Source organism: Hemiscyllium ocellatum, chromosome 48 (genome assembly GCF_020745735.1).
Source record: "Hemiscyllium ocellatum isolate sHemOce1 chromosome 48, sHemOce1.pat.X.cur, whole genome shotgun sequence".
Taxonomy (NCBI): domain Eukaryota; kingdom Metazoa; phylum Chordata; class Chondrichthyes; order Orectolobiformes; family Hemiscylliidae; genus Hemiscyllium; species Hemiscyllium ocellatum.
The window spans coordinates 20,862,068-20,876,097 of NC_083448.1; the positions used below are offsets into that span (position 1 = coordinate 20,862,068).

At 50.1% G+C, this 14,030-nt stretch overlaps 1 protein-coding gene across 2 annotated transcripts in view; it reads right to left on the minus strand.

The window, feature by feature from the left end:
- plpbp (pyridoxal phosphate binding protein) overlaps positions 1-11,854 on the minus strand; it is a 25,400-nt gene extending 13,546 nt beyond the window's left edge. For both annotated transcript variants that reach the window (XR_009647412.1, XM_060856562.1), the window contains exons 1-5: positions 11,744-11,854; positions 10,878-10,985; positions 8,393-8,428; positions 5,257-5,332; positions 2,673-2,807 (exon numbers count right to left, since the gene is read on the minus strand). Coding sequence is in view for 1 of the 2 variants with exons in the window: in XM_060856562.1 (XP_060712545.1) it covers positions 2,673-2,807; positions 5,257-5,332; positions 8,393-8,428; positions 10,878-10,985; positions 11,744-11,836 (448 nt within the window). In the remaining variant the exon portion in view is untranslated. The remainder of the gene's footprint in view (positions 1-2,672; positions 2,808-5,256; positions 5,333-8,392; positions 8,429-10,877; positions 10,986-11,743) is intronic.
- Between the last annotated feature and the right edge of the window lie 2,176 nt (positions 11,855-14,030).

Here is a 14,030-nt window from a genome sequence, read left to right on the forward strand (position 1 = left end):
GGATGGCGGGATGGAGGGAGGGATAGAGAGAGGGATAGAGGGAGGGAGGGATAGAGAGAGGGATAGAGAGGGAGGGATAGAGAGGGAGGGATAGAGGGAGGGAGGGATAGAGGGAGGGTGGGAGGGAGGGATAGAGGGAGGGTGGGAGAGAGAGAGGGAGGGAGAGAGGGAGGGAGAGAGGGAGGGAGAGAGGGAGGGAGAGAGGGAGGGATAGAGGGAGGGTGGGAGAGAGAGAGGGAGGGATAGAGGGAGGGATAGAGGGAGGGATAGAGGGAGGGATAGAGGGAGGGATAGAGGGAGGGCAGGGGAAGATAGACACTGCAGGTGAGAGGAGAAAACAGAATTCCTACAGTATGGAAGCAGGCCATTTGGCCCATCGAGTCCATACCAATCTTCTGAACAGCATCCCACCCAGAACCCAGTCCCCATAACCAATCCCTACATTTCCCACAGCTAACCCACCTTCCTGCACATCCCTCAACACTGTGGGCAATTTAGCATGGCTGATCCACCTCAAACTGCAAGACTGTGGGAGGAAACCACAGTGACGGGGAGAATGTGTAAACTCCACACAGAGAGTAGCCCGAGGGTGGAATCAGACCTGGGTTCCTGTTGCCATGAGATCATCGTGCTGACCACTGAGCCACTGTACCATCCTGGGTCAGCTCTGCACCAACCCCGCCGCACATCCACAACGCTTTCATCCATTCTATTCAAGAATTGTTTAATTTAATTTTAAAGGTATGAATAACCACATCTCAACCTCACATCCCTCCCAGAAGCAGGAGACAAGCCTGTCGAACCAGTCCTTGTAAAACAAGCCCAGCAAGCAGCCAGCTCAGCACTGGCTGCACTACCTCTCACGCTATTACAATGAATCAGCTCAAACACAGCCACCAGGATCCAGGAACAGGCACGGCAGGTAATTCATTGGGGGGTGGGGGGGTTGGTGTCCGTGACTACCTGGTCAGGTCAACGACACCCCCCCTCCCCCAATAACCCACCACCCCTCCTGGCACCTTTCCCTGCCACCGCAGGAACTGTAAAACCTGTGCCCACACCTCCTCCCTCACCTCCATCCAAGGCCCTAAAGGAGCCTTCCACATCCATCAAAGTTTTACCTGCACATCCACTAATATCATTTATTGTATCCGTTGCTCCCGATGCGGTCTCCTCTACATTGGGGAGACTGGGCGCCTCCTAGCAGAGAGCTTTAGGGAACATCTCCGAGATACCCGCACCAATCAACCACACCGCCTCGTGGCCCAACATTTCAACTCCCCCTCCCACTCTGCCGAGGATACGGAGGTCCTGGGCCTCCCTCACCACCAGACGCCTGGAGGAAGAACGCCTCATCTTCCGCCTCGGAACACTTCAACCCCAGGACATCAATGTGGACTTCAACAGCTTCCTCATTTCCCCTTCCCCCACCTCACCCCAGTTCACCAAACTTCCAGCTCAGCACTGTCCCCATGACGTGTCCTACCTGCCTAGCTCCTTTTCCACCTATCCACTCCACCCTCCCCCCTGACCAATCACCTTCTCCCCAGCCCCATCCCCCCATTTATCTCCCCACCCTGGAGGCTCTCTGTCTCTATTCCTGATGAAGGGCTTTTGCCTGATTTCCCTGCTCCTTGGGATGCTGTCTGACCTGCTGTGCTTTTCCAGCACCACTCACGTCTGCCTGTCAGATCCCATTAGGCCCAGGGAGGGATTCGGAAGGTGATCCCCACACAAACTGGATTCACTGCACCACAATATGGTACATCCGACCTGCCAAAACTGGGATAGGACCTCAGCAACACCTTCTACAGCTACATCCAAAACACAGGAGAAGGTGAGGGCTGCAGATGGCACAGAGCCAGTTTCGTCTTTCTGCAGTCCATACAGGATAAGATGGCTGCATGGGCAGGTGCTTAGGAAGGAGACATGGCTGGATAACATGGCATATTCTCACCTTGCAGTGAACACTCTCAATCCCTTCAGATCCAACTTCACATAATGAGGCAGTGCATTCCAGACATTCGTCATTCAGTGTCCAAAACTGCTTTTCCTCATGTCGCTTTTCAGTCTTCAATCCACGTCTCCTCGCTCTTGGTTCCTTCATGACTGGTGGGTCCAGTTCCTCACTATCTACTCTGCTCATCATTTACAATTCGACTAATAAATCTCCTCCTATTTTGTCCAAACAATTCCAGCTTCTCCAGAAACAAAAACAGAAATGGCTGGAAAAGCTCAGCAGGTCTGCAAGCATCTGGAGAGCGAATTCAGAGTTAACATTTCAGATTGATTGACCCTTCTTCAGAGCTCTGATTTATCGCATCTGCGGTTTGTTTTGGTTTTTACTCCGAACTTATGAAAGTCCTCACCTCAAGACCCATTCACAGGAACCTCTTTCCCACTGTCTTCATCAAACAAGCATCTTATACAAGTTCACCATCACCTCCTCGCTGGTGTCCTCTCTGTCCCTGTTAATAAAGCCTGTGGTACAATATACTTGATGAATTGCTCTCAAACAGTTCTGCCACCTTCAAAAGGGTTCTGCATAAACATTTAACCACACTTCACAAGCTAACAGAACATGGCCAAACCTCAACAACAAACTGACAGAGAAAGAACTCTCACCCCCTCACAGGGACACTCCAACCCTGTCCCTGTGACCCTGTACTTACTGTCTTCCTCACTGGTGTTGACTTGGACCATCACCTTCAACCTCGGAGCAGCTTGCTTCTTCTGCCAGGATTGGTTGACTTTATCAGCGAGTTTGCTGGAGTCAATGGTCTCAATCATGAACAGGTTGGGAACACCTGTCAGGGGAGGTTCACAAAGATATAAAAGGAAGTTTGGAAAGAGAGACTCCTGTGTGTCAGTACAATCCCCCATGGGTGACCAATACAACACTGCTTTCACAGATACTGCATCAGATCGCTAAGCCAGAGCCTGCCTGTGTATGAGTTCCCACCACCTGACTTCTGTGAACTGAAACAAGAGTTCACTGCTGCACCCAAGAGCTTCGGTCTCATAGGCGATCAGCTATGATGGTGTGGGGAGATAGAACCTAGAACAGTACAGGCCCTTTGGCCCTCCATGTTGTGCTGACCTTTCATCCTAATCTAAGATCAACCGAACCCACATACCCTTCATTTTCCTATCATCCATGTAGCTAGCCAAGAGTTGCTTAAATGTCCCTCATGACAGTGCATTCCACACACCCACCACACTCTGCGTAAAGAACCTTCCTCTAACATCTCCCCTAACCCTTCCTCTAATCACCTTAAAATCACACCCCCTTGTGATAGCCAGTTCTGTGCTGGGAAAATGTCTCTGACTGTTCACACTATCTGTGTCTCTCACCATCTTGTGCCACTGTCAAGTTACCTCTCATCCTTCTTCACTCCAATGAGAAAAGCCTGAACTCCCTCAACCTTTCTTCCTAAGGTATGCCCTCCAGTTCAGGCAGCATCCTGGGAAATCTCCTCTGCACTCTCTTGAAAGCTTCAATATCTTTCCTTCAGTGAAGTGACCAGAACTGAACACAATATTCCAGGTGTGGTCTGACTCCAGGTGCAAGTTCCTTCCACTATCTCTGATTCGCCCTAACCTCACTCTGGCCATCCTCTTTTTCATCACATAAGTGTAGAAGGCCTTGGGGTTTTCCTACCTGCTAAAGTTCTTTCATGCCCCCTTCTCGCTCTCCTAAATCCACTCTTCAGTTCCTTTCGGACTCCCTTGCAACTGTCCAGAGCCCTGACTGATCCTTTCCTCCTCAGCCTTAAGTAAGCTTCTTTCTTCCTCCTGACTAGAAGTTCCATATCTCTTGTCACCCAAGTATCCTTCACCCTACCATCCCTTCCTTGTCTCAGTGGGACATACCTATCCAGCAGTTGCAGCAAGTGCTCCTGAAGCAACCTCCACATTTCTGTCCTACCTTTCTCTGAGAATATCTGTTTGCAATTTATGCTCCACTGTTCCTGCCTAATAGGATTGTAATCCCCCCACCACAATACTTTCCCATACTGTCTTCTCCTATGCCTCTCCATGACGATAGTAAGGGTCAGGGAGTTGTGATCACTATCACTGAAATGCTCTCTCACCGAGAGATCTGACACCTGACCTGGTTTGTTGCCAAGTACCAAATGCAATCATGGCCTCCCCTCTCGTCGGCCTATCTACCGAGTCAGGAGCCCTTCCTAGACATACCTGACAAGAACTGCTCCACCCAAAGTATTTGAACTAAGGAGGTTCCAATCAATATTAGGAAAGTGTGATATGACAACAACCCTGTTATTTCTGCACCATTCCAAAATCTGCCTCCCAGACTGCTCCTCCATGTCTCTGTTGCTATTGAGGGTTCAATAGAAAACTCCCAGTAAAGTGACTGCTCCTTTCCTGTGTCTGACTCCCACCCATAGTGACTCTCTAGACAAACCCTCCTCGACGACCTCCCTTCCTGCAGTTGTGATACTATCCCCCACCTCTTTTACCTCCCTCCCTATTCCTTTTGAATCTAAACCCTGGAACATCCAACAACCATTCCCGCCCCCTGTGATACCCAAGTCTCTATAATGGCCAACACATCATAGTTCCAAGTACTGATCCATGCTCTAAGTCCCTCCTCCTTATTTCTGACATTTTTTGTGTTAAAATTGACACACTTCAACCCATCACACTGACTGCAACTTTGCCCTATCACCTGTGTAGCCTTCTTCACAGATTCTCTGGATGCCTGTTCACTAGCTACCCCATCCTCTGATCCCTAGCTCTGGTTCCCAACCCCTCTGCCTAACTAGTTTAAACCCTCCGCAGAGCTCTCACAAACCTTCTGCCTTGGATATTGGTGCCCCTCCAGTTCAGGTGCAACCCGTCCTCCTTGTAAAGATCCCACCTCCCCCAGAAGGTATCCCAATGATGCTCGTATCTGAAGCCTCCCTCCTACACCAACTCTGCAGCCTCATGTTCATCTGCACTCGCTCTCTGTTCCTAAGCCATAAAGTGACCGTTCAGATCCCACCCTGAGACCCTGGTGTGTAACCAAGGTTGTACTCCTGATATACTCAGGGAGTGTTGCAATCCCAAATGCTGAAGAGACATTCAAGTCCACAGCTCATCTGCCCTGTCAGGAGACATAGCCACCACTATCTACTCCTCAATCAACCAACACATGTAAAACCAGCAGCCAGTCATCAGAAGAGAGCTCCCATAAATCCCCAACTCCGCAGTGAGTCAGATACACAGCCATGCCGTCTGCAGCATTACCTATCAACTTGTTGACATTGTTTTTTTGCAGGTGTCCGATAAAATGCCACTTGATGTCGGGGCACACAGAGAGGATCTGCAACCAGGGAGAAAGTGTGTCAGTTCGATGGTCAGGCCGAACCAACGGGTTCATGCATCACGTCAGCATTTCAAGAAACACCATCAATTCCCCCATGAAGAATTACAACATCAATACTGTCCACAGCAAGGTCACCTACATGGGCACGTCTGCGCACACCCATCCCATTCTAACAATTACACATTTTGTCAGCTGAAAAATGCCTTTCTGAATACTGTGAGGGAGGATCTTCAGCAGACAAACTGCTGTGATTCAATCCAGCACACTTCCAGCAACCCCTGAAGAACAGCTGGGGATGGAGATGAAATTATCTTGTAGAGACACAGATAGACAATTTGTTGAAGTACAAACTCTTGCTGAATTCAGATGAATGCCAGATTAGTTCGGCACACAACTTGCCATTTGGACTTTAATTAATATAATCCCAAGAGCATGAACCCACCATCCATGGTAAATCAGAATATTAAAAATGGTATCAAGGCAAGTGAAAAACCGTACAACGGTGCAAACATTTGGCAGGTCAGAAGACTGGACAGGATACACAAAAAGCAAAGAATGACCCAACAATAAATGCAAGGAAAAGTTCGAGTATGAGAGAAAGCTAGACAAAAATATAAAAACAGATAGTCAGAGTTTCTATACATATGTGAAAGAGAAAAGAGTTAAGACTGAGTGTTGGTCCTATACAGTGTGTGATTAGAGAATTATTAGGGGAAAATAAGGTAACTGCAAATAAATTGAACAGGAATTTGCATCAGTCTTAATTCTAGAAGTTAGAAGTAATATCCCAGAAACAGTGATAAAACAGGAGATGGAACGAAGGGAGGGACCCAGGAAAATCACTACAGAACGGGCACTGAGTAAACTGCTGCAGCTGTGAGTTATCTGGAGCCAGGGTCCTGGTGGACATCACACTCAGATGTTGAAAGAAGTGGCCAGTGAAATAGTCGATGTGTTATTTTACATTTCCCAAAATTCCATTGATTTGAATAGAGGGAGACAGAAAGCAGGAATCTACAGGCCTGTTAGCCTAATATCTGTCTTCAAGAAAATGCCAGAAGCTTTTTGAGATATAAGTTAGAACAGGGCATGTGGAAGCAAGTAAGCAAGGATCTGGCAAATGGATGACCACGTGGGAAAATGGGAAATTGCCCATTTGAGCATAAATAATAAAAAGGAAGCACATAATTAACTGGTGAGGGATCGCAGAGCTCGGAGATACAGACAGATCCAGGTGTCCTTATGCATGAATTGCAGAAGGTTATTATCCAGGTATAGAAAGCTAACATATTCTCACCATTTACTGCAGGAGGGGAATTGAATGCAGGGGCAGGGAGGATAAGCTTCAGAGAGGACAAAGTGAGGACTGCAGATGCTGGAGATCAGAGTCAACAGTGTGGTGCTGGAAAAGCACAAATCAGGCAGCATCCGAGGAGCAGGAGAATCGATGTTTCAGGCATAAACCTTCATCAGTAATGAGGGTTGTGGGCTGGGGGGGTAGAGAGGTAAATGGGAAGGGATGGGGCTTAGGGGAGGGTAGCTGAGAGTGCGATAGATAGACGGAGGTGGGGTAATGGTGATAGGTTGGAGTGGAGGGTGGAGTGGATAGGTAGGAAGGAAGGTGGACAGGTAGGACAAGGGTGGTGCCGAGTTGGAAGATTGTATTTGGAATAAGGTGGGCCAGGGGAATTGAGGAAACTGGTGAAATTCACATTAATCCCGTGTGGTTGGAGGGTCCCAAGGTGGAAGATGAGGTGTTCTTCCTCCAGGCGTCAGGAGGAGGCCCAGCACCTGCATATCCTTGGCGAAATGGAAGTAGGTGTGGGAGTGAAAATGTTAGGCCACGGGACGGTGGGGTTGCTTCGTGCGTGTGTCATACGTTTCAGTCATAAGAGCTAAAGTTGGCACAGACTTACCAGATCATCGGGCTGCTCCCTCACTACAGAGAGAGAGAGAGAGAGAGAGAGCGGGGGAGAGGGAGAGAACTGGTGGTGGTTTCACCTGAGGGCTACACACCTCATGCAAGGGAAGAGGTTGGGAAGGAGAGGCCTTCATGGTCACCTCAGCCAGGCCAGGAATTGAACCCATGCTGTTTGTATGACAAACCAGCTACCAATCCAAGTGATTCCCAATTTATAATCAGTTCAACAGGGCATAGGTAAGACCATATCTGGAGTACTGTGGCTCGTATTGATCAGCTTACTTCAGTAAGGATATACCTTGGGAAGCAGTTCAGAGAAGGTTTACCAGACTTGTACATAAAATGGACCAATCGTTGTTTGAGAAAATGTTGGACAAGCAAAGCTTCCATCTGCAGAAGTTGAGAAAACTAAGAGGCAACTTGATTGAAACAAAATTCCGAAGGATTTTCAGACTAGAGAAGCAGTTTCCTCTTACAGGAGAACATAAGCCTCGGAGATAAAATCAGGAATGTGCATCTGGAACAGGAGAAAATACCTTTCACTTCAAGGGTTGGATCTGCTGAGAAGGGAGGGGGTGAGCAAATGTTACTCACGATAGATGAAACAAGGCAACTTGGTGTGGTCAGCAAGGTGACCCAGTTCGATGTAACCCGATGTTATCTCAAGGGGACCCAGGGCTTGGCACAGTGTCAAGAAGGAGCGGTGCGGTCACCAAATGGCCGAGACACCTGGTGCTGGGAGAGTCATGTTTGAGCCAGTGCAGTACCCAGTGGTGATTGTGACTGTATTAACAACGCCAGCAAGGACTCTGTGCTGAGGGTGTCGGTGGGGATGAGATAGCCCTGAAGAGTGGGTAACTTCTATTCCTCTGGCAGTGGGGCATCGAGGAGGACTTGTGCCTGATCACCAGGCTCATGGCCCAGCACAAACCAATTAACAAGAAGGACTGTAAAGGTGAACATTTTTTCTTCATTTCTTTATCCTGCTGCCTTTCTATTCCATGGTTTGGTTTTATTTTGAGAGTTTTAAGATGGCACTGGAGAGTAACCACACTACACAACACTTTTCACTGCATTTTGTGAGAAAATAAATCACATTAAATCACTGAAAGCCTGGAAAACAGCAGTTACCGTACCTGGCTGTCAGAGGCTTTCTCCACCAGCTCTTGGACCTGTGAGTGAGAAGAGAGAGAGATAGCTCAACAATGTCAGAAACCCAACATCAGTCAGGATTAACCAGATGATTGAAAACCCATCGACCACCTTAAACACTGACTCTCATTCCCACACAAGGCCAGAAACAGAACTGCACACAGTTATACACCGAGCGAATTAGGGCAGTTCTTACCTAACGTCAGCAGATCCCAATCTAGTCAAACACAAAACCTTTCATCATTTGTTCTTGCTCACATATCAACAGCACAGCAAGAGTCACAAAAACTGCCGTCACCACCTTCACACGGGACAACATGGAGATAGGGTGAGGTCATGGCCAAGTGGCACTCTTGCCAGACTATTAATCTGGAAAGTCAGTTTATGTTCTGGGGACCTGGGTTCAAACCCTGCCACAGCAGATGGGTAGTTTGGATTCAACTTTAAAATAAAGTCTGGTATTAAGAATCTACGTTAACCATACAACAACTGTCAGAAAATCCCATCTGTCTCCGTAAATCTGCCATCCTCACCTGATCTGCCTGACATGTGACTCCTGACCCAAGCAAAGTGGCTCATTTTTAACTGCCCTCTGAAATGGCCAAGAAAGCGACACCCTTTCATCCATCACTACCAAGTCTCACCAAAGAAACGAAACCAAATGGATGACCTGGTATTGACTGAGGTACAGACAAAAAGACAACAGCAGGAAGAACGCTGTCGAGCCTGCAAACACCTGCTGGCTTCTGCCAAAACTGGGAGAGTGGTCTCACAGACTAATCAAGCAGGAGCCTGACACAGCCACCATTGGCATCCTTGGCTATGTCCTGTCTCACCAGCAGGACAGGCCCAGGAGAGGTGGCAGCACAGTGGGATACAGTGTCAGGAGTTCTGGCAGTCCTCAATGTTGACTCTGGACACCATGCAGTCTCACTGCTTCAGGTTAAACATGGACAAGAAAACCACATACCATCCTCCCTCAGTGGATCAATCATTACTGCTCCCTGTTGAACAACATTTAGAGGAAGCATGGAGGACGAGATAGGAGTATAAAACATATTCTGGATGGGGCATTTCATTGTCCATCACAAAGGGTTGCTCAGCAGTAGTACTACTGAACAAGCTGGTTGGTGCTAAAGGACACAGCTACTAGACTGGGTCTGTGGCAGCTGGTGAAGGAACCAATAAGGAGGGAAGACATCAATCTTCTCAACCTGCTGGCTGCAGATACATCTGTCCATGACAGGATCAGTAAGAGGGACCACCGCACAGTCCTTGGGAATATGGAGTCCCAACTTCACACTGAGAACACCCTCTATTGTTTTGTGTAGCAGTATCACCATGCTAAATGGGACAGACTTCAAACAGATCCAGCAACTGGAGACTGGGCATCCATGAGGTGCTGTAGGTGTTCAACAGCAGCAAAACTGTACTCCAGCCCAATCTGTAACCTCATGGCCTGGCTTATCCCCCTCCCCTCAATCATTACCATCAAGGCAGGGAATTAACCCTGGTTCAATGGGCATGCCAGGAACAGTATCAGGCAGACCTGAAAATCAGGTGTCAACCTGGTGAAGCTACCAAACAGGACTACTTGTGTGTCAAATGGCATAAGCAGCAAGTGATAGACAGAGCTAAGCAATCCCACAACCAATGGATCAGATCTCAGCTCGGCAGTCTTGCCACATCCAGTTGTGAACGGTGGTGGACCATTAAACTGAAATATCCACATCCTCAATGACAGAAGACCCCAGTATATCAGTGCAAAAGGTAAGGCGGAAACATTTGCGAAACTCTTCTGCCAGAAGGGCCATGTAGCTGATCTATCCTGACCTCCTCCAATAGCTCTCAGCATCAGCCAATTCAATTCACTCCATGTGATATTATAGAATCCCTACAATGGAAACAGGCCCTTCAGCCCAACAAGTCCACACTGACCCTCCAAAGCGTAACCCATCCAGACCCTTCCCCCAATCCTATTTCTCTACACTTAGCCCTGACTAACCAACACATCCCTGTACACCGTGTCCCTGTCCGTGTCCCTCACAGGTGAGTCCTGACAATATTCCAGCAATATTGTGCTCCAGAACTTGCCATTTCCCTACCCCAGCTGTTTCTGTCCAGTTACAACACTGACACCTGCCTAACAACATGGAGAATTACAGCAACTTTACAAACCCGAGTGTGTTCCAGTGCACACAACTGTACAAGTCAGCGAATAGGATGCTTCACCTCCACAATTTAGCAGGCACATCTGACAGTGTTGCACTCCTGCAGCGGTGCGCTGCAGTTTCCAAAGAGCTGGAGATGTATCTCCCCCTTTGGGTGGTACCTTAGAGGAAACAGTCAAATGTAAATTCCATTGGCAATGTTTGGTGAAAGAGGTACGTCCCCAGCTCCAACGCCTGTCGCTCTCCTAATGGGGACAGGGGGACAGGAAGGAAGGGGGTGAAGCCACCAGTTACTCACATAGTTTTCCCCAAAGTGCCGTTGGCCGTGACGGTAAGCTTCTACCATGAGGGCCGCTGGTTTGGTCTTTCCAACAGCCACCAGGCGCGGCGTGACATCAGGGAGAGCCTGGGGACAGAGAGAGAGACACAGACAGGGTCAGACACACGGACACGGACACGGGGACACGGGGACAGGGTCAGGGTCAGGGTCAGGGTCAGGGTCAGAGACAGGGTCAGGGTCAGAGACAGGGTCAGGGGTCAGTGTCAGTGTTAGAGACAGGGTCAGGGTCAGAGACAGGGTCGGGGTCAGGGTCAGGGGTCAGGGACAGGGTCGGGGTCGGGGTCAGGGGTCAGGGTCGGGGTCAGGGTCAGAGACAGGGTCGGGGTCAGGGGTCAGTGTCAGAGACAGGGTCGGGGTCAGGGGTCAGTGTCAGGGTCGGGGTCAGAGACAGGGTTGGGGTCGGGGTCGGGGTCAGTGTCAGAGACAGGGTTGGGGTCAGGGGTCAGTGTCAGAGACAGGGTCGGGGTCAGGGTCAGAGACAGGGTCGGGGTCAGGGTCAGAGACAGGGTCGGGGTCAGGGTCGGGGTCAGGGGTCAGTGTCAGAGACAGGGTCGGGGTCAGGGGTCAGTGTCAGGGTCAGGGGTCAGGTTCAGGGTCCTCCCCACCTCCGGGGCCGGTCTCTTCAGGGGAAGCAAGAGGCCATTCGGCCCCTCGAGCCGAGTCTATGATCCGGGATTGAGTGGATCCCATTCCCTGAGAACCTACTTCCGGGGGATTCCCGGGAGAACATTCCAGAAGCTGGAGGCCGGGCCCGGGCCCGGGGCCTCTCTATTTACCACCAGACACTGACTGGGTGATTTGATTCCACATTGCCGCCCCCTCACCGCGGATCGCCGCGATGTCGCCATCTTGATGTTTTCAGTGACGGCCCGGAGCCGGAGACCGACATCAGCCGCCATCACCGCCCGACCAATCATCGCGCTCCATCAGCCCGACCAATCATCGCGCTCCTTCAGCCCGACCAATCATCGCGCTCCTTCAGCCCGACCAATCATCGCGCTCCTTCAGCCCGACCAATCATCGCGCTCCTTCAGCCCGACCAATCATCGCGCTCCTTCAGCCCGACCAATCAGCGCGCACCTCCAGTCCGACCAATCATCGCGCTCCTTCAGTCCGACCAATCATCGCGCTCCTTCAGTCCGACCAATCATCGCGCTCCTTCAGTCCGACCAATCATCGCGCTCCTTCAGTCCGACCAATCATCGCGCACCTCCAGTCCGACCAATCAGCGCGCACCTCCAGTCCGACCAATCAGCGCGCACCTCCAGTCCGACCAATCAGCGCGCACCTCCAGTCCGACCAATCAGCGCGCACCTCCAGTCCGACCAATCAGCACGCTCTCTTAATCCAACCAATCAGCACACTCCCTTAATCCGACCAATCAGCGCGCTTCCTTAATTCGGCCAATCATCGCGCTCCCGCAGTCCGACCAATCACCGCGCTCTCTCAGTCCACCAATCAGTGAGCTCTCAGTTCAACCAATCAGCAACCACACTTTGACCAATCAGCGTGCTCCTTCAATCTAACCATTCACCAAACTCCCGCATACAGACAAATCACAGCCTGCGGTACAACCAACCAACCGCAGACCTCGGTGAACCAATCACAGCGCAGTGTTGCAGACCAATCACCGAATACCCCAGTACTCCAGGTTATCCAATCACTGTTGAGGCTTTGACAGTCCAATCAGCACTCCCCAGTGTAGTGGGCGGGGAATGCTGAGTGATTGACAGTTATCCCTCACACCCCCATCTCCATGATCCCTGGGGGGTGGGGGGTCAGTGTCAGGGTGCACATGTCCCAGGAGTGAACTGAATCAAAACCTGGTTGGGGTAAAGTCAGGCATCACAGCTGAGCCAGCCCCAAACCTCCAGTCAGTGACTAACCAGTGTTTATAATGTCAGCAACCAGGGTGGGTCTGACAGGCCATGACTGACAAACCAAAGGGAATCCTTGGAGAGGCAGTGAAATAATTGATGGCCAGAAGTTAAATAGTTCCTGTACCTGCACTTACAGAATGCAGGTGCTAAAGTTGTTCCACCGGCACTCCAGGCTCAAACTCAAGCTTGTCGATTCAAAGGCAAACTTTTGACTTTTGATTAGATTCCCTCCAGTGCAGAAACAGGCCCTTTGGCCCAACAAGTTCACACCGACACTTCGAAGAGTAACCCAGCTGGACTCATTCCCCTACCCTATATTTACCCCTGACCAATGCACATAATACTTGACTTGGTTTAGAAATTCGGTAAAAACAATGACTGCAGATTCTGGATTAGTGTTGCTGGGAGAGCACAGCAGTTCAGGCAGCATCCGAGGAGCAGGAGAGTCGCCTTTTAGGGCATAAGCCCTTCATGTCTTTGCCTGGTATGTGCTGATTTCAGTCAGACAGGATAGGTGAAGTTTCTTTCTTTAACTGGGCAACACGGTGGCTCAGTGGTTAGCACTGCTATCTCACAGGGCCAGGCTCCATTCCACCTCAGCTGTGGTGTTTGCACATTCTCCCAGTGTCTGTGTGGGGTTTCCTCCCACAAGCCAGAGACTGTCCAGGTTAGGGTGGATTGGCCAGAGGAAACACAGGAATAGGGTGGGGAAGTGGGGAAGTGGGTGGGTCTGCGTGGGTTGCTCTTCCGAGGATCAGTGTGGACTCACTGGGCTGAATGCCCTGCTCCTTCACTGCAGGGATTGATTGAAAGGACAGAGAAGCAGATTTTAGGCTGGGTGATACAGAGTCAGTGCATGTCAGGGTGAAGGCTGAGCAGCCTGGGGGGAGGGGAGCTTCTTTGGTAACATACTGACCGATAGATCCCAAAATCAAAGCTGGGAGCCACAAACACAACCTAGTCCCAAAACAAATCAAGTCAGGAATTCATTCACCCAGACCGTGTGGAGAATATGGCAGTCACTCCCACAGGCTACAGCATGTGAGGGAGGCAGGGCGAGAGGAACACAGTGATGGTGGGATCAACTTCAGCAGTTGCACAAAGACTAGCCCAATGGGGCAGCTTCTGTACTGCAAATAATCCCTGCACCAAACATGACATTCCTACAGAGAAAATACTTCCCCTATGTGCCCCAATCAGCTTCCCACATGCAAGAAAAAGCAGGGAGGGT